Source organism: Glandiceps talaboti, chromosome 6 (assembly GCF_964340395.1).
Source record: "Glandiceps talaboti chromosome 6, keGlaTala1.1, whole genome shotgun sequence".
Lineage (NCBI taxonomy): Eukaryota > Metazoa > Hemichordata > Enteropneusta > Spengelidae > Glandiceps > Glandiceps talaboti.
In genome coordinates, this window is record NC_135554.1 from 8,350,475 (window position 1) to 8,378,277 (window position 27,803).

General features: G+C 36.4%; 1 protein-coding gene across 1 annotated transcript in view; it reads left to right on the top strand.

Moving 5' to 3' along the window:
* Positions 1-26,873, top strand: part of LOC144436716 (spindle assembly abnormal protein 6 homolog) — a 28,496-nt gene extending 1,623 nt beyond the window's left edge. Inside the window, exons 2-17 of the mRNA XM_078125570.1 lie at positions 649-712; positions 2,313-2,392; positions 3,322-3,426; positions 4,109-4,277; positions 5,090-5,167; positions 5,807-5,926; positions 6,437-6,553; positions 7,375-7,449; positions 17,131-17,325; positions 18,022-18,111; positions 18,299-18,352; positions 19,868-19,993; positions 21,803-21,884; positions 22,683-22,798; positions 26,032-26,183; positions 26,603-26,873. Of these exons, the coding sequence (XP_077981696.1) occupies positions 649-712; positions 2,313-2,392; positions 3,322-3,426; positions 4,109-4,277; positions 5,090-5,167; positions 5,807-5,926; positions 6,437-6,553; positions 7,375-7,449; positions 17,131-17,325; positions 18,022-18,111; positions 18,299-18,352; positions 19,868-19,993; positions 21,803-21,884; positions 22,683-22,798; positions 26,032-26,183; positions 26,603-26,873 (1,894 nt within the window). The remainder of the gene's footprint in view (positions 1-648; positions 713-2,312; positions 2,393-3,321; positions 3,427-4,108; positions 4,278-5,089; positions 5,168-5,806; positions 5,927-6,436; positions 6,554-7,374; positions 7,450-17,130; positions 17,326-18,021; positions 18,112-18,298; positions 18,353-19,867; positions 19,994-21,802; positions 21,885-22,682; positions 22,799-26,031; positions 26,184-26,602) is intronic.
* The last annotated feature ends 930 nt before the right edge of the window (positions 26,874-27,803 follow it).

Consider the following 27,803-nt stretch of genomic DNA (forward strand, 5'->3'; position numbering starts at 1 on the left):
TGAGCTCATCTGTTTGCATGACTTACAATGTACATGTACCGTTTTGCGTTTTGTGGCTCTAGTGGAATGTAAGACAAGAATTGACAGAATACACAAGACATGTTGGTTGCATTTAATGATTCTGTATTTTACATACCTAATAGCGAGATTTCATTCTCATACCCATGCTAATGACATTAGCATGGGTATGAGAATGAAATCTCGCTATTTATAATATAGGGAAGAACCCTAGCGGAGAGGGAAGATGTGTAGAACCTCGTAGCGTATACATCCAGAGCTAGGTTGATGGAATCACAGAAGTATGTGTATACTACCACAGTGGAAGCTTCCTTTCTCAGAAACCATGTCATAGTGGGTCGGTCAATCATCACAAAAAATAATCCTGATGTGACATGTAGTATGTGCCAAATGTTATCAATAATACATACTGAAATTTAAATCCAAACCAAAAGGCTGTGATCTTAATTCTATATTTCTAGTGAAATATTTTTGAATTTCAAATAAACAATACCAATAGTCTCTATGGGGAAATTCCTTTGGGAAATTGTCTGACTTGGTCATGCATTGTATGGATGGATGGATGAATGAGCCCCCTTGAGTTTGAGTTCAACATATTGATTATGTTACATATTTTGTTTTTCGTTTCAGTAAGAGAGTTCACATCAAAGTGACAGTTGAAATACAAACCACTACAACTCCATTGCATAGAAAGGTTGGTATTTTTGTATACATTACATTATGGCATGACCCTCAAAATGTTTAGTTATATGTATGTTAAAAAATTTGAGATTATGGATAGTGCAAATCCGATTGAAATCTAATGTAGTGAACTTGGATGCGATTTCTTTATTTACATATGTTTCCTATGTTTATTGTTGTTTATTTGTTTGTTTGTTTGTTTGTTCCATGAGTGAGCACTTGTTCTTACATCTGACCCAATGCCAATGATAGGAGTTCATGTTCAAATCTTGAGTGCTGAGTGGATTTACTCAACCAATGAGAACATGTCTTACACCGAGACTTACATGCACATGTACGGATACAGTACCTCCCCAGTGTTGCAGCCAGAGGGGGTTTTTGGGTCATTTGACACATATTTTTTGGACCTGACCCACAAGTTTGGAAGTGACGGGTCATAGATGACCCACACTAAAATTGTGTGCAAATATGTTTAGCAACATGACCACACCTACATGTATAGCAACAGCCAAATGATTGCATATATTGCATAGATAACAACAGGGCTGGATAGGCAACTGCATAGTCATTCGAAGCAAATATCTGGCATGGATCAGAATGTGGGTAAATATTTTTTTAAAAACTGTACAGTTGTGTGTGCTACAACTCCATTGGGCTTTTTTAAATAATGTCCCGAAACAATTTATGATGACCCAGAAAAATGAAAGTCTCGGGACACTATGTCTCACTCTTTCAAAAGGCTGGCTGCAACACTGCCTCCCTGGAACACTTTGTTTGAAAAGACCTTAGGTGCAGAGTGCAGGCAATGATGTCACTGTTTGGCAATTGCACTGATTCTCTTTGTTTCAATTGCAGTCATTGAGCGTTATATAGTAAAACAGATCATAGCCACTTCACCAATGTTGGTGGAGTGTCTATGGACGGATTCTGTATGGCTACATGAAAGGATGGGTTTGAACATGAACTACATGTATAGCATGCCATTTGATGAGCTTGTGCGACATTGTGTGATTGTCCCTAAGTGAGACTGGTACTAATAGATGTCAATAAAGATGTGTGTATACAAGTTTAACTGAAAATTGTCAAATACAAATATAAATGTAGTTGTTTTTTAGTTTTCGTCTCTTTTTCATGTACAAATAGTGAAGAAAGAAAAACTTGTTACTTTTGTCGCCTTCAACATTCTAAAAGGCGTTGTAGTGATAAAGTGTCTCCTTCACATGCATTAGTCTGTAAGGTACACCATGACAGGGTATAGATACATCGGTCAACCCCGGAGAGAGGAAGCCGGTGAGGGTGGAATGGCACAACGTATTTTACAGTCTACACATCAACTCCCTTCACTAGGTTCCAGGTGTAGCAAACACAATTTATTGCTGTTTCACATTTTGCTAAATGTTCATTAAAGAATGTAATATTGAAATTTATTGCTTGAATATTAACCTATATCCTAGTAGTCTAGACTGTAAGATATGTCATGTCATTGTCATTATGCCCTCATCAAGAGGTGTTGACTGATGTTTGAGGGCGCCCCGTCATGGTATACCTTACAGACGACTACTGCTAGTCTTGAGATTAATAATAATATGGTTATCTTCACATGTTATCTCCAGGATTTAGTGGTACACCTGACAGATGAGAGTGATCCATACTTTCTGTATTCACTAAGTATTGGTGATGAAGACTTCCAAAGGTAGGTCTGGTTTGATCTGTATTCAAAGACCAATCATGCAGCGAAAAGATTCCACTAGATCTAGTAGATGTTGAGTTGAATACTAAACTTCAAGGTGGCACTCAAAGACATACATCATTCCTCGCCACACAGTAAAGGGTGAACAGTGAAATGAACAAAAGTGGCAATATATATGAAGTGTATTTGGTCAGTGGACATCAGGCAGAAGGGACATCTTTGAGTTCCTCACCCACCCTTCTAGTAAAATATGTAGACACTTTGCTCAAAATAAGCCTTCAACATTGCTTGCATCACTCTTACAAAATAGTCAAAATTCCTGAACGAAATGATTAAGCTAAATATAGGTCGTAACTCTTCAGGTCGAAAACCATGATTGGTTTTTGCTCCTTTCCAAGATTGAGATTAGAACTTTCAAAAGTGAAGAAGACATCAATTTACTTTCAGTCACTGTTTGCAATAAGTTCCACTTGTAAATGCTATGTCTGTTGCTGGTTGTATCACAAATGTAAATATATTTACTAGTATGTGTTGCATTGAATGTTTTGTATAAACAGATCTTCATACTGATCATGATAATAATGATGATGATGATAAAGTTCTTTATTCAAAGAAATTTGGCCATTTGTTATTATGGTTGCCAATGTGCAGCTCGTCTGTGTTTTAGAGTTTCAAAGAAATATGCTTGAGGGTGGGGGCGGGGGACCTATATTGTTTGTTGCGGTCAAACTGAATGCCACTTTATTACATACATGGTACATGTATGATGTAGCTATATGGTTGTATATTCAAAGTCATTTGTTGGTTGGTGGGTTTGATGATTACACCCAGACTGTAGTGATGGGAGGCAAATACATGTAAGCAAACTCCTCTGTCACTGACAACTCATTAAGTCATAAAATATAACTAATGTTTCTCTATGTTTATTTCAGTTTAAAATCTCAGCAAGGATTATTGGTTGACTTTACAGCCTTCCCACAGAAGTTCATTGATTTGTTGGAACTATGTCTTCAAGAAGAAACCAAAGATTCTCCAAAGTGAGTCATCTTGTTTTTTTTCACTTGACTTTTTACAATCACAGCCTGGCCAACTCATTAATTGTATGTCAGAGACCTGACAACAAGCAAATATAAACTACGATCAAAAATGTTCATCACCTTGGTAGATCAAATGAAATACAAAGGTTATAACACACAAGCAGTTCAAAGTTTTTTAGCATTGAGCTTTCAATCTGTCTTAGTCTACAATTCTCATCAGAATGACAACTTCCATAGTTACAGCTGACTGCTAGGTGGCAGTATTATCAGCCAGATGTAGATGTTAGATAGTTCGATGCCCCCTTCTCTGTTGATCTTGGGATTGTAGCCCTGTGTTTTTGTAAAGGCAGTAAGTATGTAAATCTACCAGGGTTCCCATGTCATCTTACCTGGGTTCCAAAACAAAATTACCACACACTCTTTGTGCCATTTTTACCCCCCTTTCTCCTTTTGTTTATGGGGGTCCCTAACCTTAGCAACAACACTGAGTAGTCTATATTATTTTTCATGCATGTATATTATAACCTAAAGTAAATCAAGTACAAGCATGTAGTAAATGACAGCTCTCCTTTATAAACAGGATAAACCCGTTCCATTTCTTCATTCGTACTGCATTTTATTTGTTACGCTTCTGTTGTGCTGTATGAACACCAAATCCTTATCTTTTGCACTTCTCTTTCAGATTTCTACTACACTTAGTAACCTCTGGTGGTATGGAGAGGGGACTTGCTCATTTAGACGTAGTAGAGACCAATCCATTTAAACATCTGACCCACCTTTCACTCAAATTTATCCCTGGTAATGACTCGGATGTCAAGAAATACCTTGCCACGTGTTTGAAAAAATTAAAAGTAAGTTTAATTTCAACATCATTTTAGATGACACAGGCTATGTAAATTGGTAGCTTATACCTAACATATGTGCTTGCTAATGCCAATAGGTAATTCCAGACTGTGAACAGGTAATTGAGAATACAGCACCCTCACTGAAATTGGGGGTATTGACACCTCATAGTACCGTTTCTTAAGTGCTTTGTCTGTAGAAGTGTAAATCAGGGATGTCCTTCATATTGTTCAGACATCAAGGAAAGCACCAGTGCTCTATACAATGTATACCCCAACCCTTGTTATCTGAGACTCTCTGTCTCGCACCATGCTTGAACTTTTTAACGCTTTGATATTAACAATGACAGGTGACACAAAAACAGTTTACACCCTAAGTAATTTCCCTAGTAGTACAAGACAACAGACAGGCAAAAGACACAAACAAAATTTACCTGTCTTTTAAAGTTTCATTGTTTCCTGCACTGATCAATAGGTTTAGTCAAACTGTCTGTTTGCTTGTGCCATTCAAGCACTGTGGTACCTTGTATAATGTGGTAGAACGAGTTAACAAACATCTTTACAAAAGTGTGTTGATTGGAATAGCAGAAACATAAATTACTGGTAACATATAATACATTTTGTATAGTGCTTGGTCCTGCTGCTATCCAAACGTGACCACACTAGACTTGGCAACATTATGAGAATATCCTGGAAAGTTCGGACGTGTGGAAAATAATGATCAAGCTATTGTACATAAATGCCTACTTGAATGTAGTTATTTTCTCAATTTGACAACTGATAATAATAAAATGTTAATTTTTTGTTGAACACCTTGACAGGAAGAGAAAGGTGCCTTAGAGAACAGACTAGCTGCCACAGAGAGTGAACTGACTCATAGGCTAAAACAGACACAAGAGGCAAGTATGGTTTTCTTTCTCCATCTGTCTGTTATACCTATGTGTATATGTATACAGAAATTTCCTTAGACTATAAGCTTTACCATGTCACACTGCCCTCACTGGCCTACTCTCCCTACTTTCTATCTGAAAACAGGTTGACCGATATATCAGGGTGTCTAAAACTCTGAACTCAGTGCTCATATGAGATTGAAAGGAAGGGAAGTTCTTGATGTTTTGAATTTGACCAGTGATACATGTATACTTTGATCATAAATTTATGATAATAATTTTATTCATTTGCACAGTAGGCAACTGTCCTATGTGCTAAAGGACAAATTAAACTAACAAAAAAGTGAAATTCATTCTCAACTGAGGATTTGTCACAATTACGCACCCTTTGTTCTCTAGTATGACCCATGTGTCGAACATGTTCAATGTTCAATGCCTAACACGTTCAGTGATGAGATATGGACAGCGGTAAGTGCAGTTCTGAAAAACTGGTTTCATTTGGATGTAAAAATAGCTTTCCATACACTGTAGACTGTAATTTTAAAAAGTGAGTAATATGTTGCAAGCCTGTTATAACTATATGTGTTTACCATGAAATAGTAAATTATCAATTGATAAAACTACAGTATTTGTCTTTTTGACTTACAGGCATTATCTGAGAGAACAATTGAACTAGACAATATGAGAGCAGAGTGGACTTCTAAAGCCAGTAACCTGACAGCTAAACATGCACAGGAAGTTTCAGCTCACAAGGAGAAAGCTTTACAGGTAGGAAACAACATTTAGAGATGCTACATGTGGGTTTTATATGGTAGCAGGAGAACGTTTGTACAAGTACATGTAGTTAAAATGTGAAAATTATCTCTGTATGCATGGTACTGAACATAGAAATGTGCATGTGGACAAGATAAAACTCAATTAAATTTGTTATATTTTTAAGTATTCTTTATATAATTTGTCAGTAACTTTTTAGTATAACATTGTAATGATTTTTTCGTACCTCTCAAAATTAGTAGTGGTCCAAGAAATATAGACTTCTAAATATTGTATCTAGACTACTAAATTAGCAGTAGTCCAGGACACATAGACTACTAAACATTGTATCTACACTACCAAATTGGCAGTAGTCCAGGACACAAAGACTACTAAATCTGACTACCATATGTAAAAGTTACATTTGAACCCTGACTTGTCTTGCAAGAATTTCTGCGTAAGCAAAGATTACGTAATTTCCTACCATACATGTAATAATAAACTGTGTATCATTTTAATCAACAGATACAAAATGAATATCAGCAAAAATATGAAAAAGACAGAAAAGAGCTTGAAGAAAACCACCATCGCATCTCAGAACAATTAGAAAAGAGACTTGGTGAATTAGAAACTGCAAACAAGGTAAGTACTGTACACACATGATGAACAGATACAAAAGTTTGTTTTATGATAATGACAGAACTTCATGATGAGCAATGTGCCACAGTAGCATACTTGGGGCATTTGCATAAGTTCGCGCAGTGTTCTCTATGCTCGTGAAAGTGCTTCATAAATGCTGTAATGTACGAGTACAAATACCACAAATCCCTACAGTGGCACTCACCTGTCAAGCGGTTCAGTTATTGTTACATGTGTTTATCAAAAAAAGCAAATTTTGCCAGTAATAGTTTACATGCGATTTCTTATACACGGAATCATGATCGACCGAGGTTTGAGTATTTCGCTCTAGTGCAAAGACCATTAATGTGTGTATGCAACAGTGCAAGTAATCACTCATACTTACAACTGTAATAATAGCTATAATTTCTTATTTAGTCTGTTTACAAATGATGGTAATCTCAACAAAATTGGTTAATGCCCCAGCCTTCAGCCTCCTACAAGTCAAAGTTCATTTGACAACAGAAACCAGAAGCACAGCTACAGATTCAAATTGTAGGTTTATGGGGTTCTTCAGAAATTGTCTGATTTCTGAAAAGACCTTCAGACACCAGCAAACAGGGGATAATTAGCCTGTAATGAGTGTTCACAGCTGGTTGTTTTTATGGTGTTATGCATATCATGAATATTCAGCAGAAATCTGAGGATTTGGAATTCTGCAGAAACCTGTAGGTAAACCTACAATGTGCAATGAACTTTGACCCAAAGATGTATTAAATGTGGACATATATTCTTTGATATTTTAAACCATTTTACATGGTTTTACATTGTTTATTTGTTTGCAGGATTTAACAGACCACAAGTACAGATCAGAAGCCAGTATCAGGGAATTACAGGCTAAAAACCATAGTGTTGCAGAGGTAATATAACATTTGGCTTAATTGTGTGTGTGTGTGTTTATCTGTCTGTGTCTCTGAACACTTTATAATAACAATATGGGTAAAACTTGGTTGATCAACTTCAAAACAATTTGCATTTATTTTACTGGATATGATTGTGATTATGGGTTAAAACATTCCATATCGCTGTTATTTTTCACAAATTTTCTGCAGGAAGTATAACTTATCCCATTCGCAATAGTTTCCATTATTCAGCTGGAAAATGTGACCTAAGGGGTCTTGTCAGTACTTGTCTAGTGACTTGTAATGACAAGGCCCCTTAAGTCACTCGTATTTTCCTTGGCTGAATGAAGTCAAATATTGGGGAATAAAAAAAGTTAACATCTAATTGTCAGTCGGATCGCTAGCCTGCGGAAATGGCCGGCAAGATCAAACGAATTAATTTGAAATTAACCGCCACAGTGAACGCTCACTCACGCTAAACTCAAAGATTTCAAAAGAGCATTTTCGATATTTCTAAGAGAGATACCAGCTCGAAACTTTCACAATATACTTACAATAGTACCGTCTTCATGTGCCGAATTTTTTACGAAGTTTTACCGTAACAGTCTTTAGAAAATGTGATTCTGCTATCACGAGTTCGGATGAAGGACCAATGGTTCACGCACAAAAAATACGATAAAAAAGTTCAAATTCCATTTTTACATGTCTTCAAAAACAGAACTGTAAAGTCTCCTGTAGTGGAGGCTCGAAACAACGGAGAAAATCGACGGCGAAATCGACCCTCCGTCACAAGCCTAGCACAAGAAGCGGACGCGTTAACTAGGTCAACCTTGTTATTTTATGACGTCATACGCTGACTCGTTCCAACTGTGGAAATTACAAGTTTATATCTGTTGTCGAGGTTAAAGGGTTAGTGAAAGAAATCGTACCAAAGAAATACTCTTTGATGAACACTTGTACAAAAATAGTCTACTTAATATATATTTGTGTAATCAAATGCGTTACGGTTGTAATTATAAGCTTTATTTAAAACACTACCTGAACGAGGTTGTTATGGCCATGCGTTATTATTGCGGGAACCAGCCTGTCCGATCGAAGAAGACGTCCACTCGAAAATTACACAGCTCTTCCCGTGAAACTGGTAAGTGACGGGTAAAAGTGAGATTGCATTTTATAATTGGAGTAACAATAACTATGATCGGTGTGGAATTGTGGAATTTTTGTATCAGTACAAAACGAATGATATTCTTGTTTTCAAAGCCTGGCATGCCTCGAAAGCACATGGTACAATCCAGTGTATGTTTATCTGTGGCGGAATTTGCATATAAAACGCACGGGTTGCCTTTGTTACGTTGTGCCATGGATGTATTAGCTCCAATGAACATAATTATTTGCAATCAATGCAGTGATCAATCATAAAAAAGCCAAATAAAACAAAACCATACAAAGTTCAACATTACAAACAACAAAAAATGTGATAAATCGGATAAAGAAGGATAGAAGTTATATGATTATTAACATGGGTTTGCTATTTGCCATTGTTCTGATACAATTACAAGTAGTTGGAGTTTAATTTTGTACTATTTCTCAAAACAAAAATTCAACCTTGTGTGTAATTTGTAATATGTTTATGTTCTTTTGTTATAGTGAAATATGGCAAGTTTTTCCATTTCAACGGTACTATCGTACCAATCACGAAAGCGGGTGAAGGAAATCATGAGATTGTTAAAGTTTTCCCGATTGGCCACAAGAAAATATGTATTCGATCAGACATACTCTCAGATTTTGATGATTGTTACTCAGTACACAACCTATTTAAAGAAAAGATTAAAGAAGACGAATTCCCGTTCGGAAGCCAAGGGCATCATTTCACAAGTCAAGAATTTTGTAAGGTGTGTGAAAAGAGAGTTGGAAAGATTTGCAAAGAACATCCCTATACATAAACCACAATCAGTATTCAGTCAAGCAGTACGCAGAAATCTTCGAACGATGGCTTCAAGATTGTCAAAACAACCAATGAAGACATGGCAAACTGCTATTGCCACCTTACATCAACTGTGTGTAATGCATCCAGAAAGAGCAACAACAAGAGTAAAGAAAGTCATAACACTTGTTGGTGATATGCTACAAAGGATCAAGAAGTTTCCCACACCAAGTGATGAATTGAAATTGATGCAGCTGAAACGTTATATCTGGGAAATCAATAATGCCTTTGATAGTCGGTCCGACAGTGTTACCTGGTTATCACATGTATACATACGTACTGAAAATAAGGAAGATCACATAACCTTTAAAGGTTTAGGGAAATTATCACACGATGTACTAAAATCAAAAGTTGCAGATATCACCGCGATACCAAGAGATTGCTTCACTCTCTACTCAGATGGTAAACCGATGCACAACGACTTAACACTGCCCCTAAAGAGTGCCCTGCATGTATCATTGAATGTATCAGGAAAAGGAGGTGGTAAAAAGGGGTCTTTCCATCCTGATAAAGACAAGTGTGGTCCATGTGGTTACTGTAAGAAAGAAAGTAGATTTTCCAAATACCGACATGTTAAGTCGTATGATGAAGATATCCAAGAATGGCTGCTAGAGAAGTATGATCATCTAGAGAAAACTGACTGTCTCTGTACAGCTTGCTACCAAATCCTCAAGAGGAAGTATACAAGCGAAGACTACACCCCAGAAAAAAACAGGAAGAAACAACGAAGTGCCTGTTTCCTCGAACAATTTGACAAATGTGAAAGTATTTCAGCACATACTAGACAAAAAATTGATGCTAGTTTATTTGCCAGTGTTTTTGATCTTCAGTGTGCAAATTTACAAGATATTAGTGAACACCCATCTGTGAGCTTATGTGAGTCACATTATATCCAGTATGATAAACATACAAGACGATGTGAGATTTGTAACATTGTCCCCAGAATCAGTAAATTTCATCATTGTCCAGATGTTGAAAAAATGAATTATTATTATGAGCGGTCTGGTGAATATACAAGGGTAACAACATCTACTAAACTATGTGACAATTGCTATTATTACCATAGAAATATAATCAGCAAATCTGATATAGTTTCTGATCTTGACTTGACAAAGGTTAAAGATGAGCATATCACAGTAGTTGCTAAGCCTATTTGTGATGTTGAAGGGGTAAAAGTATTTGCTATTAGCAAAGTAATTGTATTTGTGGTCTCAGCATTGATAAAGTGTGAGCCTGTTTTACTCTCTAATGTAGGGAAAATGTACACTACTGCAGTTCAAGAAGGTCTGGGACTATTGAGTACACACAGTGCATCTGCAGTGGATGAAAGTCACTTTGCTTTAGAAAACCGTGCAATCTTATCTGTAGTGATGAGAAATATTGGGAAGTATGTAGACCATTACACAGTAAAAGGTCAACCACAACTTGGAACACTGCTTACCCGTACTGGCTCAAACTTGAAGACAGCATTAATGAAACTGTTACAAGCAAAAAATGAAGAACAAGAAATGGCAAACCAGAAGATTAACGAATTAAAGATGGTCATTGAAGAGGCCAATAAAAGTAGGCAAACTGAATATTCATCTAAAGACTACCTGAAAAAAGCAGCTGATGAAATCAATGACAGGCTGTTGAACCAGGCAAGAATTTTTGTGGATAAATGTAATGAATCTTCACAGAATTTGAATGATGTGGACTTTGTAAACTTTATCAAAGAGATTGATCCACATGTATGGAATTTCATGTATTTTTTGACACAGAAAAGAACAGAGAGGAAGTATTTCAAGGCGTCTGACTTTACATGGGAGAATCACTACATACCAGTAGACGAGGAGAAGACAACTAATAAACATAGCAACAGAAATACATTAACACGTCTGTATGCAGTCAGTCATCTGCTTCACACTGTCAATGTAGATTGCCATTATCCACTACATATACTCTTGTCAGACGTCCTTCAAGGTTATAGTGGTTCCAGGGAATTAATAAAGATGTTTTCCTCCTTTGGTATTACATCATCATATGACACATTACGCAAACATATGAAACAAGTTATAACTAAAAAGGAGGAGGATGGCATAAGTAAGGACTTTACAGTTGATTCATTTGTCATCGCATCAGTCGACAATATTGACAAGAATACCCCATATGCTGTGGTAACTGGCCAACAGAGAGGGTTCCATGGCACATCTGTACAAGCTGTTGAACCACTACCTCTATCAGAAATATTTCATCCTGATGAATTCGTACTGGGAAGTACACGTTCAAGGTCTCAGAAAGAATTTGAACATTGTGAAATATATAGAGACAGTAATAGTCTTTGTCGTGCTATTGCTCGCAGAAACTTTGCAAGACTCAGAAGTTGTGATCGACAACCAGATGGTCTCCCGCAAGATCATGGAGAACGAGCATTTGAAAATAAAGTTGTTAAAACAATGAGATATGCCATACTAGAAGTTCTTGAAGAAAATACAGCATACTTTGACAGCATTGACCCTGAACATCAAGATAAACTGATGGATATGAGGCACATGGATGTGACAAGTCGATTTGAAAATTTACAGAAAGATCAGTCATATAGTCTTGGACTTATTGAAGCCATGTGTTTAAGTCATGCAGTTAAATGTCCAATAATAATTGACATACCCATACATGACACTGTCTTGTGTTTTGGGAAGAGCTACCAAGGTTTTGTTGAACCAGTACACCTTGTCTTTGACAAAGGACACTTCACCCTGAAACTACCCCATGAATATCAAGATTTATCACACAATTTCATGACTGAAATGAATACACTTCAACAATGGAAAGATATCAATGCCACTCTCTTACCTGCACAGATAGTACAGAAACCAATAGAAGATGTGATGTCATACAGACCAGTTCAAGGACTTGTACCTGCACGACAAGATAGTGAAAGCAGTCCGTCACCAGATACATGTCATCCAAAACAGTTCTTACTAAAAGAAACACCTGTAGTTATATCTAGGGCAAGACAACAGCAGCTGTCATTTGAAGATTTTGAAGTGTCTACCCATGAACAGGCTGAACTAGACAGTCTCAGAAACACTGTGTTCAAGTACATGGTACAGAAGTTTGCTACAAGTAGTACTGAAAGTCAAACGAGATTACCAAATCTGAAAACAAAGCTTGCCATGGAAGACTCTTTCAAGACAGAAGCATCTAAAGTTTACTACTTACAAGTCTCGGATGAACATGCCGACAATCTTGAAACTATCAAACATACTGTCGAACACCTACATGACACATTTGAAATTGGCAAGAGGTTGCAATACTTGATTGTAGTTGGTGATGGCAAAACGTATGACCATTTAACGAGACTGAAAGCTGAATATGGTGAGGATTTGGAATGGTTAGTTGTATTCCCAGGAGACTGGCACATATTGAAAAATTACCAGCCAGTTTTGCTAAAAATATATCTAGATGCTGGACTCAGGGATATCATGGCTACAACACATCAGGGAGCAACGTTGCAGAGTCTTATTGAGTGTCAACATTTCAAGCACATGCACAGATTCATTACACAAGTCTACGAGGCATTCTATAGATACCAGATTAACTGTTTTCTGAAACACAAATATGGTGATAATAATGAAGAATTAAGCACTCTTCTCACAACAATTAGTGACATTACAGAGAACATTGCAAAGGAGTGTTACACAGAAACAGACAACAGTGATATGACTCGTTTGACCGAACTCTATCATGACTTTGATCAGAAAATTGAATTGAATGGATTAGCTGAAGAGTTCCAAACCTATACTAAACAGATGTGTGAGAAGAGCGACTTATACAGATTCTGGCATAGGTTTGTTCATCAAGATTGTCTCCCATATATTGCACTGTATATTGCGTTCCGTTCAAGGAACTGGTCTTTGAGAATGGGAGCACTTAAGAAGATGGCTGCTTTATTTCACGCATTTGATCGACAAACATATCTGAGACTGATACCCCATCACATTTCCACAGTACTTCGAATGCCTGATAAATTACTCTGCCATCTGGTGAATGGGGGCTTTGCCGTCAGCATTTCAGGAAAGAACTGGTCAAGTGTCGCGTTAGATGAAGCCCATGAGATGTGCATTAACAAGGATGTGAAAAATGCAGTTGCCAGGCCATCCCCAGATACATTTCAATCAACTGCCATCTACCTCCCATACAGGGCTCAGACATTGAAAAACCTAAAAGAGGAACTGTATCCTGTTAGAAAAACCAAATATCAGAGAGACATGCAACAAAGCGTAGTAAATTTTGAGGAAGAGAACATATTCAAATACTACAACAAACTTCAAACAAGCAATGTATTTCATTCAGATCCTCAAAAACTTGTACCATTGTTCACTAATGAACAAGAGGATAAGACAGACCTGCTCAATTTCAGAGAAGTTGGTCAAAGGGCATTCAAGTACTATGTCGAAGCTCGTATTTTGCATAGACCCAGTACAGAGGCACCTGTTCGAAAGAGGCGCCTGAAAACGTTCAGCAAACCTGTTGTGAAACAAAGGAAAACAACATCTGACAAGAAGGAAAAACAACTGTACCAGAAATGTCTTAAAAAGGTCATAGCAGCTGCACAAGCATCAAACCAACCACCCGAACGTATCCATCAATTTCTTGTCTTGCCACGTGCAATTGCACAATCAAACGGTTGTATGGTTAAAGGGTCAAAAAGTAACGTAACAAAGCTTTTTCAGTCAAGGTACAAAGGTTTGCTGCTTGATTGTTTTCCACAAGGTTGGAAACCTGACTGCGCTGTTCTAGAAGGCATGTTTATCATCAATACAACTCCCCTTGCAACTCACAAGACTTTCAAAGACTACTTTGCTTTCATTATTCGTACAAAGATTCTTCCATATTACCATCAGGGCTGCAAGCAAGTACATGTAGTATTTGACGACCCACACAGGAATGGCATCTCCGCTAAAGACTTGGAAAGAGACCGAAGAGATACATGTACAACTAGAGTAGAATTTCCAGACATGGTTATTGAACCTTCAGTAAAAATACCAAGGAATTGGCGACAGTTCCTAGGAAATCGCACAAACAAACGAAGATTAGTGACCGTCATGAGTGAACAACTACTGCTCATGATACCACAAGCCTTGACAGAAAACCAGATATTTGTTACTGGTGGAGGTTTCCTAAATGAGGATATGGACTGTGCCAAACAAGTACATGCTCTTGGTCAAGTAAGTGAATGGGCACCAGGTTTCGGCAATCATGAGGAAAGTGACAGCCGAGTGTGGTTGCATGCACTTGGTAGCTGTTCCAAAAAGACATTGATCTTTTCTCCAGACACAGACACCTATCATGTTGGCCTCCCCCTTTTCGATTGGACCAATCATTTCCAAACAGTAATTCCAGAGATATTTTTACAAATTTCAATGAAGGCTAGTGAGCCAAGCTATTTATCAGTAAATATGCTCAGTGATATGTTGAAGAGAGACCCTGACCTGGCATCTATAAACAGATTACGCCTCAATAAATGTATGCAATCTGTGTACATTCTGAGTGGGTGTGACTATACGTCATTTTTCACCAATTTTGGGAAGGTCACACTTTATAATTACTTCTGTCAGCATGCAGAGTTTATCTCTGGAGATAACAGTTACCCAGGTGATCTAAGTGATACAGATGTGGATAGTGAGGAAGGGTTAATGTCATTTTACCGCCTTATAGGAGTTCTATATTTCAAGAAGTATTTTTCTGTATTTGTAGAACAAACTCCTCAAGAATTATATAACAAAATCAAAGATGACAATTTGAGCCATGCGACCAACCACAAAGTCTGGCTCAATTATATAAGAGAAAAGAGCTGGGAGAAAACAAATTTCGAAACTGACATGATGCCATCAAATGAAGCTCTAGCTTTCCACTGGAAAAGAGTATGCTGGGTTGCAAGAGTGTGGGAGCAGGCATTGTTTCATAATGTAGATTTCCCCCCTCTGTCTGAGGAGTATGGTTTTCGTTGGTCCAGTGGAAAGCTAGAAATTCTGTGGGATGACACAGTCAATGAAGAAAAAGTAAAAAAAAAAGTAAAAGAGCTCACAAGTGGATGCAAGTGCAAGAAGAGTGAATGTAGGGATAAAAGGTGCAAGTGTAGAAAAGAAGGCATATTGTGCAAGGCTGGCTGTTCATGCGAGAATTGCTTGAATAAAAGTGATTTACAAAAATCAAATTTGAATACGACTAAAGAAAATGAAACTCTAGTAACAGAGGAACTCCTCGAGCTAGAGGTGTTAAACTCAAATTCAAACTTGATTGTTGATGAGGAAGAAGAGGTTGAGGAAGTTGTGTTGGATTGGCCAGAGAATGTGTTAGAAGAAATAAACATAGATAGTGATGAAGAGCAGTTAGAAATTATTTAATGTGTAAATATTGATTTTCAAAAATATATATTAAAAAAAATAAACAAGTGTTTATAAGTAAAACGTGTATTTCCGTATGTGTTATATCTGTGTATGCATTCTGCTTTAGAGTTGCATGTCTTTTTACTTTAGCTCAGCTTGGAAAGAAATGTTTGGAAAAAGTCAAAATAACGTGTAAAACATACCAAGTTCATGATTGTAACTCAATAAATGACACACAATTAAAAGATGGAGAAACAACTATTATTCATTGTACCAAAATGTTTACACACTTTTTGATACTTTCAAAATCCTTGTTACAAACCCCATTCTCACCTATAATGGTCACTTTAGTAGTCCCCTTTTAAGTTAAATATTATGTCAAACAGTACAAAATACAGCTATACTCTGTGAAGTGGAAGTATGCGCAAACATTTGTCCCATGATATATTACTGTGTAAAGGATGGAAGAAAAACATGCACAACACTGACTAAGTGTGAGTTTCTCATTTACCCCTCCTGATTCCTATACAGATTGTTGATAAAAATGTTGAAATTGTATAATATAAAAAAGGGAAACTACAACTCGACCATGCACAAATGATATTGACTGTAGATGTAGTATCAGCTGTACGAAAAGTGTGCAGTAGAATATAATCCTTAGTAAATGACCAGAGATGACCCCAATGTGGCTGTTACGTAACACCCATCCCCACTGAAAACTCATTGATACAGTGTGACCTCTCTGCAATGCTACCTAAAAAGGGGGGACTAGACCCTTACGCAAACTTAAATGGATTGACATTCACAGGTAATGTAGTTGAAGAGTTGCTCTAACTATATGGGTAGTTTGAAATAATGGAGTACATGGAAACACTAAAAAGTAATACATTTTTTGGAGAGCATGGTGGTGTAACCATACATGATTTTTTAAATCGACAAGAACCTAGTTATTTTAAAGTAATATCACACAAAAAATACATCAATGGAACCCTCTGAATGTCCTTGACAATCTCATGAAAAAATTACATTTCTGTAAATTCACCGTAAAATGTTATTAGAGTTTGAAAAAAACACTGACTTGTATGCAAATGAGGCATTCAAAACCAAACGGCTGCTTATCTTTGTTTGCTTTGTATGACTCCCTACTGTGCGGACTGCAGGCTAACTATCTGACTGTGTTACATGTAGTGTTTAGTTGTTTGTCTGCAACCATTAATCCTGCTTTTTAACTGTTCTCAAGGTGCAATATTTTTATATTTCATTGTAAAAACTCGTTCTTCTATGAAAACACAGTTATAATTTTAGGAAAATGTTTGAAATTTTGATTATCGAACTCTTTCACAGGAATGTGACCGAGTCAAAGAAGAACTACAGAACCTACGTAGACAGAACACAAGTCTAGATACAGAGTGTCATGACAGAGACAAATCTGTCAATCAACTACGTATGAGAGTTGCTGTACTAGAGCAGGAGGTCAAGGACAAAGATCAGGTCATCTCCAGGACAACAGATCTCTTGGAAGCTTCTCAGGAACAAAAGGTAAAAGTGCTGACAGAACATTTTGCCCTCTTTTTTTCCGCTCTCTTTCAGCAGATTATAAAGACTACATACCTATGAATTCCGTCTATTCTGTACAGAGGAGAGAGTACAATGTACAAAAAATACATCAATTCCATGTTTGTAACTCAATAAATTGCAAAAAACTAAGACGTGTGTACAAAGTGTTATTGTACGTATTTTTCAATGTTTTGCAATGTATCAAGGACTTGATATATGTTCTGTTACATTGTATTTCCAAGTAGAAAAACATAGTAGAGTTGTTTTTATCAATTGAAGTTCACAAATAAATAGCTAATTTTTATGACCATAAAGATATGTCCACATAAACTTTGATGGAGGAACCTTGATAAAATACCTGAGGGAACTCAGGGAGAGTTTTCTTAGTTTACTGCCTACAACAAAATTAAGTCATCATTTCGTTTTTTTGTCTAATATGGTACCATTTTTTGGTATAATTAAATTATCTAGATGTCTTGAAGCCATGGTGTTGTAGGGTGAAAGTATACATTAATCTAATTTTAAAGTGTTTTTTTCAAAACCAGCAACCATGTATTCTGTACACTTGAAATTCACTAAACTCGCTAAAGACTGCATTGAACTTGATCTTGGGACCAACTTCATTTTCACAATCTACTCTATTTCTAATATTGAATAATGTTTTGCTTTCAATTGCAGAGAAAACTTGAGGAGAATGTAGACCAAAAAACAGTGCAGTGTAACAAACTAGAGAAGACGGTCCGTGCTACATCAGATGAAGTCGTCAAGGTACTGCATAGTGTTATTTATTATTGAAATACGGTATCTTATATTTGCATCAATTTTGAAAATACTTTGGTATATTGAAAAATGATTAGTTGGTTGGGTCACGAGAAACAGAAATAGAAAAGGTGATGCCATTTTACTAAATGATGATCATGGTAATCACAGATGGTGTTGTTTTAATTATTTCTAGGGTAATGAAATAATCAAGCGTCTACAGGGAGAGCTGAAAGGTGCAATGGCAAAGGTGAGTCATTTTATGCTCTTTGTACACCTATGAATCTAATTATTGTAATATTTTAATATTCTGTAAGATTGTTCTATTTGCCATTTTCATTACCTTTGTTTGACACAGAGTGTTTTTATCTAACCATTCCTGGAGGTGCACAAAAATATCTTCAATCTGAAGGAGAGTTTTAAATCTTTTCAGTGTCCTACCTTCAAGGTTTGGAAGCCAATGAAAATCTAAATATTTGTTCATGGAAGTGGTATTGTGGAATTAATAGCGCAAAAATTAAACAGCATGTTTACAATTCAATGTAAATTGACCTAGAGTTGGACGGCACCGGACGCTAGCGTCCGGGACTCGGTCTTGGTGACCACTACTCAAAGTTGCCGTCCACCACCTTCAAGTGTCACAATTGGTTACCATTCGACACCCCACACAAACTCACTTTAATAATTGTACTTTCATTTTCTGCCCTCATGGGCGTATTGATTTAAAAGATAGTGAAGTATTAAAATGTCTTTGAGAAACGAACAATGTAGACGACCAATAATGACAAATACTCGACTATTGATAAAGACGAAGTGTGAACTAACAACAGCTGACGCTATACATTGATATCTCGTGTACAGTGAGTACGTGTGAATTACAGGGCAAACACGATGCTGCAGACTTTCGACTAGCATTCTTCAGCGTCGTAAAAAAAGTATAACAGCCTCATATACCTTTTTATAAAGTGTTGACATTGTGTCCAATCATTAGTTTTCTGTTCAATTTTACTCTGAAAACACTTTTAGTTAGTAGTTTGACATCGTACATAGCACGACGATGAAAACATTTAATTTCCAAAATGGCGGGTGGTGACGTCACAAACTATCGCGATGTCTCATGTATCACAAGATTTCGTCTAAACGCAATGCGTATGTGTGGGTATACGCAACTTTTTAGAGTTTTGAAACTGCAGTCGTCTTTGGATATTTAGTTTGATTGAAACAACTTTAGCTTTTCTGAGAAAACTAATCAAAAACTGTGATTGAAAAAAATCGATGTGCAAAGATTGAGATTAGAGTTATAAATCTGTAGAGAAAGAAAAGTTGGTTTTAACTTTTTCGTTAGCAACTTTGATCATACATCATGTACTTTGAGTGTACCATTAATTTATTCGTGAATATTAATTATGCAAATTAGCATGAATATTAATTAGTGACCAGGACTACTCTCAAGCTTGGGAGAACCCTGTGTACCCAGGCTTTTAGTGGCTTCAATTCACTTTTAAAAGTATAATCAAATGTACAAGAATTGAGAGCAATTTTCCAGAATTCCACTCCTTTTGCACCAGGTATCATACTAAACACTGTTTGCCAAACCTGTTTCCCTTAAACTACATTGTAAATTCAAATGTGCAAAAATCGTCAGCACTTTTCCAGATTTATACTCCATGTTTACCAGGGTAATAAACCCTTTTTGCCAAACCTGATTCACAAAGATACATAATTATAATTGTAAATTCAATGACAACTTTCTATCTTTGGACAGATGAAACTGAAAAACACAGTCACCACACAACAAGAAAAACTGCTGAGTGATAAGGAACAGCAAGTAGAAAAACAGACAGGTGAACTACGTACACTCAAAGATGGCCTGAAAACCAAGGAGGAAGAGGTAAGTCATCTAATCTGTATGTTGAGTAGATACTACTATGGAAATCAAGCTATAGACAAACTAAGATAGACACTAACTAAAACTATTATTGTTGATATACTACTATGGAAATCAAGCTATAGACAAACTAAGATAGACACAAACTAAAACTATTATTGTTGATATACTACTATGGAAGTCAAGCTATAGGTAAACTAAGATAGACACAAACTAAAACTATTGTTGATATACTACTATGGAAATCAAGCTATAGACAAACTAAGATAGACACTAACTAAAACTATTATTGTTGATATACTACTATGGAAATCAAGCTATAGGTAAACTAAGATAGACACAAACTAAAACTATTATTGTTGATATACTACTATGGAAATCAAGCTGTAGGCAAACTAAGATAATAATAATAATAATAATAATATTTATTTCTTATAGAGCGCATTACATTAAAACAATCTCAATGCCCTGAACAAAAGTAAAAAGTAATTTAAAATGTACATATACACAAGTATAAACATAATATGAAACAAGATAAAAATACAAAGACACGGAATGACATTTAAAAACTGAAATGTAAAAAAGTTAAAAGTTAATGATAATGAGATCTAAAAAGATGATATTTTAAGGCAGATTTAAAACTGTTCAAAGTATGTGAAGAACGAAGACATGATGGCAGGGCATTCCAAAGGCGTGGGCTGCAAATAGAGAAGGCCCGATCACCATAGTATGCAGTGTTCCCTATCGGTTGGTGCAAATTCACCACGCTACCGGATTGCGACCGAAGGGAACGACGTGTGGATCTAACCATTAATAAACCGCCTAGATATGAGGGCCCACACCCATTAAGAACTTTAAAAACAATACAGAGTACTTTGAATTCAATGCGTTTCTGAATAGGTAGCCAGTGTAATGAATGAAGAACTGGGGTAATATGCTCAACTTTTTTCTTTCTAATGACAAGTCTTGCTGCTGAATTCTGGATAATTTGGAGCTTACGAATTTGTTGAAGTGGGAGACCATATAATAAACTGTTGCAATAATCTAAATGTGATGTAATAAAAGCATGAACTAGTTTTTCAGTACAACTTTGATCAAGAAGAGTGCGAATTTTGCCAATTTTCCACAGAGCATGAGAGGCAGCTTTACAAATATTAATTACATGATCAGACATAGTAGCCGCCGAATCCATGGAAACACCAAGATTACGATAGACACAAACTAAAACTATTGTTGATATACTACTATGGAAATCAAGCTAAAGGCAAACTAAGATAGACACAAACTAAAACTATTGTTGAAACCTGTTGATATAATCTACAATCTGTATAAATGAAAATTGATATAATCACCATCACAGTGGGATGGTGACTGATTGTAAGTGGTCACACATTGATTCTATCTCATTCAGTATTCACAATATTTGTGATGACAGAGCAACAACATGTATATGTATATATCTACAGAATGCAAAATTAATGCTAGCTCAGGGCCAATTAATTTGCCACTGGGCCAGTAATTTTCCAAAAGAGTTTTATCAGGCTATCAAGGAACTATTCCTTGCAGTTTTTATTTTGAGATATTTACCATACGATATGTCGCAGTTATCAACAATTACAGGACTAGCATGACTAGCAAACCGAAAGAATTATCCAAAAGTCACACTCGAAGTAAATTACAATTGTCCCAAAACATAAATGTGACCACACACACATAGACTATACTGGTCAGCAGTTTCACTCAGAATCTATCAATGACTGCTGCAGATGATATCAAAAAACATTTCAATTCTCTGTGTTTTTACTTCATCAGAATAAGAAGCTAAGTGAGTCGCTGGAAAACACATTGCAAAAACTGGAAGAAAGCAAACAATTGCTGAAAACAAATGAAAATGGTAAGTTTTACGTATCACGGTATTAAATAATCTCACTTGTTTACAACTAAATTTTAAAATTATGAATGCACTGATTCTTTTCAACCAAAATTTGAAGATCTCAATTTTTCTTTGGTACAAAGTAATGCTGTTTTGACTTTGAAGTACATTTATATTAATATTTCAGTATATATAGTCAAACAAGTTTTAAACTCGGTTTGTTTATACTCATATTATATTAAAATGTCTGGTAAATAATTTGTCAAACCTGTACTGTATACAACACTAGGGATAAACATCTCATAACAACCCTATTGGTTTCTCCTATTATACCATGCACAAGCCAAGTTATTATCTTTGAACAGAAAATACAGATGATATACCTTCGTCATTTCACATCATGAAAACCTCTGTGTATGTCCCTGGTTCTACGGTGCTTGAAATATGAGTCAAAACATTCCAAATCGCCATTGTTTTTTCCCCCACTTTTCATAAATTACACTTGCAGAGATATAACAGTTTATCATTCCTCAATATTTTTCTTCATTCAGCCAGAAAATACGCCTGACCTATGTGTTTGTCACTACTCATCTAGCAACTCGTAGTGACAAGTCCCCTTAGGTCCCTCGTATTTTCCTTGGCTGAGCAAAGAAATATATTAGGAATGATATCACCTCTCTCTCATTCCTTCCATATGAATACATTGGGTACTAAAAGTGATAGGAGATTCCAGTAATGTACAGTCAAATAGGAACTCTGTATTAAACTTGCATGGATATTGAAGTACATACTAAACATATATTTCCCTGTCTTTTTCAGTCATCAACTGGTTGAATAAGCAAGTCAACGAGACCCAGCTAACACATAGACAAGGAACATTTGAAATCCCATCCACAACGTCTTCATTTAAACCAACTATAAACCCTCCGTCTATGGTAGGTGTACAATGTATAATTATACACATTGCATGATTGTTCAGCATGTTTTCATTCTCATAGTTTTTAAGAGAAAAACTGCAGTTTGTAGTCTCATGGTAACCTTCATCAAATCTTAAGATGTCTATCTCAAAGTCCTGAGATGCAGTATGAGATGAAATTTAAAAATCACCCACAGTCATTAACATCATGTCTTTGTTAATTACTCTCAGACTTCTAACCAATAATAAGTGTGTGTTTATTGATGCAGTTATGGTAATGTCCAAATATGGTATGTCTGTCAGCTCAAGACACTACTTATACATTATTTACATCATTATAACAGTTAAAGGTTTACTTATTTGCATGAACAACTTTTGGTTCATGATTGGGTCAGTTTAACCAGATGGGGTTAGAGATAATTTGATGGCACGTTTCATGGACCTGGCACACAGTCAGTACTCATTTGAATGAAGCTAGGGGATTAAGCTGATATTTAGGATAGGGTAGGGTCCCTGATATTTATCTGATTTGTAATGCTGTATCCACTATATTGTAGTCTAGATGCTATCCATGGTATCAAATCTTCTCTTTACCACCATCTAGCTGAATGAGAAATCATGCACCAAAAGTTGTTTATGTAAATGACGAAACCCATTAAAATGGAGTTGATTTCCTATATTCATCATGCATGCTACACAGTTGTTTAGCCTTCCATTGGAAAGTGTTTCATAAGATTAGTGGTAGACTTGCAATTATTTCTCAAAGTTTCTCTTTCTGATTATGTTGATAAAATTGTCATGGCTTGAGTTGAAATGGAAAGCTTTTTGATTGACAGTGATAACCGAAGCGTTTGGCTTGAGTTGAGACTAAAAGTTTGTTTTGTTTGGTTGACATTGTTAACAAAACTGCTTTGGTTTGAGTGGAGGTGGAAAGTTGCTACATTGTAGTTCATTTGAAATGGCCATGTGGATGAGGATTGGGTATCTAATTTGGATTTTTTATTTATAAAACAAATTTCATCACGGTTTCCTATTTGAAATTATCAATGTGTATGTGGGGGCAGATATATAACATGTCAAGTCCTTGTTTGTAACTCAATTAAAAAAAAAACAAACATTAATAAATGTATGAAATGTTTTGTTATTATATGTACAATAGTAAAAATTCTACACATATTTTTTAGCTTTTTGCAATGTATTGAAACAAACACAAACTCGACCTATGTTGTTTCACATTAGTTTTCTAAGTAGAAAGCCCTGATGAAATTTGTTTTATATATAAAAAAATCCAAAATAAATACCCAATCCTTGTCCATATGGCCATTTCAAACTTACCAATGATTCTCCTTATATTCATACTAATAAACCAGACTACATATCTGAGGTGAATTCTAGGGAATTAACTGGGTGTCTCTTTCCTCTCCTTTCCTCTCTTCCCAACTGTATTGCATCATCACCATGGCGACTAGCTGCAGTATACTACTAGTCCCGGTATGAATCACAGTACAGCTAGTCATGTGACATGTAGTAGTGCTGCTAGTGTTGGTGGTAGTAGTAGTAGTAGTAGTTTGTCCAACACCCGTCAACTTCAACATCACCACCACCACTACCACCAACAGCAACCATCCCACTCAACAATCAGACAAAGACCACCACATCAAACACAGCTACAGGTAATAAGGTCATCTGCAGTACAGTACACTTATTGTGGATCTAGCTCTGTGTACATGTGTCCAACTTATAGGAAAAACTTAACCAGAAGTGTGGTATCCAGCCAATGTCATCGATATCGGCTTTATATACACATGGCTAGATTCACAATAGGTGTACTGTCTGTTGACTGTTGTGCATGTGGATGAACTGTGGTGTTGTGATTATGTTCCATGGTATTGCTACACTGTAGTGTTCTGATTATGTGCCACGGTCATGTGCTGTGATGCTTCTCCATGGTAGTGTTTGGATAATGTGCTGTGATGCATCTGATCTGGTAGCTATAGTACCTGTATGCAGTGATCCTATTTTCCAAAAAAATGATTTGTTTTCTTAAAGTGTAAGATGACTTTCTCTTTTCCCTGTACATGCGTTAAAGTTCAGCAGTCCTGTGATTCACATACATCATGTATGCATGCCTCCTGGTTGTGTCCTTCCAAATCCAAAATAGTCACCGGGGACAATCAACAGAAACTTTGTTTCTGAGTAGAAATTTATGTAAGACTTTATCACCAACTGAATCCTGACATCATGGTGGGCAGAACTTAGGCTGGATAAGGTCAAAAAAAGAGAAAAGAATTGTTTCTGGTCAGCGAACGCATCACTTAAATACCTTCACGTCGGTCTTTTTTTGTGTGTGTGTTTGTCCAACCCATGCAGTTTGCAGATCCATGGGGAAACACAAATAACCCTCCCTACTTCAATGAAGACAACTGCAAAGCCAATCTTGAACAAGCAAATGATATATCTGCCCCCACATACATACTCGCTCTAAAGTATTAAATAAAAAGAACAGTAACTGCCATAAATAGTTGACTGAGTGAAAGTTTGTTGTCGTTGCTCCATTTTAGACAAACTGTCCTGACCAGAAACAAATCTTTTTTAGGGGGTTACTAAGAACATGGTAAAGTGACTGCAGTGTTATACATCATGTTTGCCAACAAACTGAAAACTTTGCATCCAGACATGCATACCAAACAACTAAGAACATCTTGTCATCCAGTGGTTCAGCTTTGTGTACATCTCACAGGGTGTCCACAGATATTTTGGTTGGGAAATTAAAGTGAAGTCTGTACCTCAGTCAACATTGTTCATATATTAGCACTGGATGACGATAGCATAGGATCATTTATATTGTCATGCATGGATAATATTTAATGATTCACTAAGGTCTGAGCACCCTGGTTACAAAGAGTGGAAATTTGGGTATACTCCAGGAGTAATGACTCAAACAGTCATGGATGATCACTCACATGGAGCCCGCAGGTGCTATGTTGTTGAGCCTGGGTGACTCTAGGATAACCTGTGGAGTAACTGGGAAAGCCTTGACAGTTCCATAGCAATGTGATATGGAGCATGTAACACAACCTTTTCATGTACATGATGTAGTCCTAAAATACCGGATTTCCATAGAAATGTATGTGTGATTATGTTTATGTGTGTGTTGGTCTGTATGAAAAGAAAATAACAGGGAGCAATTACCAGCACAAAAATAACATGTAATATGATATAATCTGTTTAATATTTGATATTCTTCTGTAGGTGCATTATAATCCATTGCCAGTGAGGAGGAGTGGTCTTCCTATGCCAATGACAAACGGACCAAGTAGTGTTCCTGCTATACCAGAAGAACTGTCTCCAACTCTGTCCAAGATGTCTTCCCCAGCAAGTGATGGACCTTCAAACAAAGAACAGTAAGTTAATTTAATGTTGGTCAACAGCATTGAGGTTTTGATCTCTCCGGGTCAATGATCCTCATCAGAATGATGAATTATACATAGTGTTACAGTTGACCCATAGGTGGTGGTTACAATCAGCTTTGTGATCAGCTCCTGAATGGATGAGAGGGGGCATTACATGGAGTTCTTTTTTATGTATCCATCACATTTCTCTGGCATGTATTATCAGATGTCAAACAAACTTGGCGCAAAGGTGACATACTATTAATAGTATATTGGGCGTATGCATGTTACTTTGTTTCACAACATTATCAAATTTAAACAAATGTCAGCTGTATTTTATATTTAAAAAATAACCTTTACTGGCTCACTCATAAACATTACACATTAAAACTCTGACTCGTTGATTGACTATTCTTACATTTCGGTTTCAGTGCACCAGTAATAGACTCCAAGTATTTGACTAAGAAGGAAGACATCATAGTAGTGAGAGGACTGAAACCACAAGCACCTTCCTCGCAAGTGTTACCATCATCACTAAGTCAAAGCAGCCACACTGTGACGCCACCACTATCAAACCCATTACGACTCAGCCAAGCTGGCATTGTTCCTAAACTAGCCAACAAACCTGTACCTACCCAACCACCGTTGATGAGTGCGTATTTCCCTGGAAGTCAAAATCAACAAATCCAGGCCCAGTCTTAGTTTTATAGCATTAACAACAACCGTATTTTATCCTAAAAATTTGTATTATAATTAACACCTACTGTACATATTCTACAGACTTTCATTGTACAGACATACACCCAGTGTGCCCTCTAAGGATCGCCAAATGTTGTTGCTGTGAGTCAAAATGAGAAAAAAACTGGCATTTCTTGTGAGTCACCACGTAGTAACAGATAGGGGAACACCAAATGTTGGTGAGTCACTAGAAATTGTCTGTGTCAGTTGTGTATCAAATTGGCCTAGAGGGCACATTACATACACCTGTTACAACCCTTAACATCCAAGTACAGCAATTCCACTATTTGCCATAATTGTTTTACTAGTGTTCATGTCAGGTGTAAAAGTAAACTGTTTCACTTGCTTTGATTATGAGCCCAGTATTTGGTTGCTTTATGTAATTAATGTGTAGACAAAATTATGAGTTGACATCGTTATTGATTTGAATGTCAATATAGATGTCATACTGTAAACCTGGAACTTTTGGTGAAGACTTATATTTGCTTATTTCACTGGAAAACAAAATAAAATGCTAAAATTAAGTAGAGACTAAAATGTCATCTTGTTTGTAAACACAATGTACCAGTCTGATAATTAGCAAACACACTAAGTCTTTGATAACTATCTGAAGACGAGAAAAATCGCAAAATTTTCTAGTAGAAAAAATACTTACGCTTACAGTACACGATTTCAATGTAAATGTAGAGTTAAATAGAATCAAGTTTGTAAACACTGACACTATCATACCATGCTGTAATGAGTTGGTAACATTGTTTTACAAATTGACCACATTAGAAGGGCTACACATGAGGCCGAGGCCTAAAAAAAATTGTTCGGTTTCCTAACCCCCCCCCCCCCCCCCACCCACCTTGTTTTTCACTGCTGACCCTCAACCTTTTTTTTTTACATATT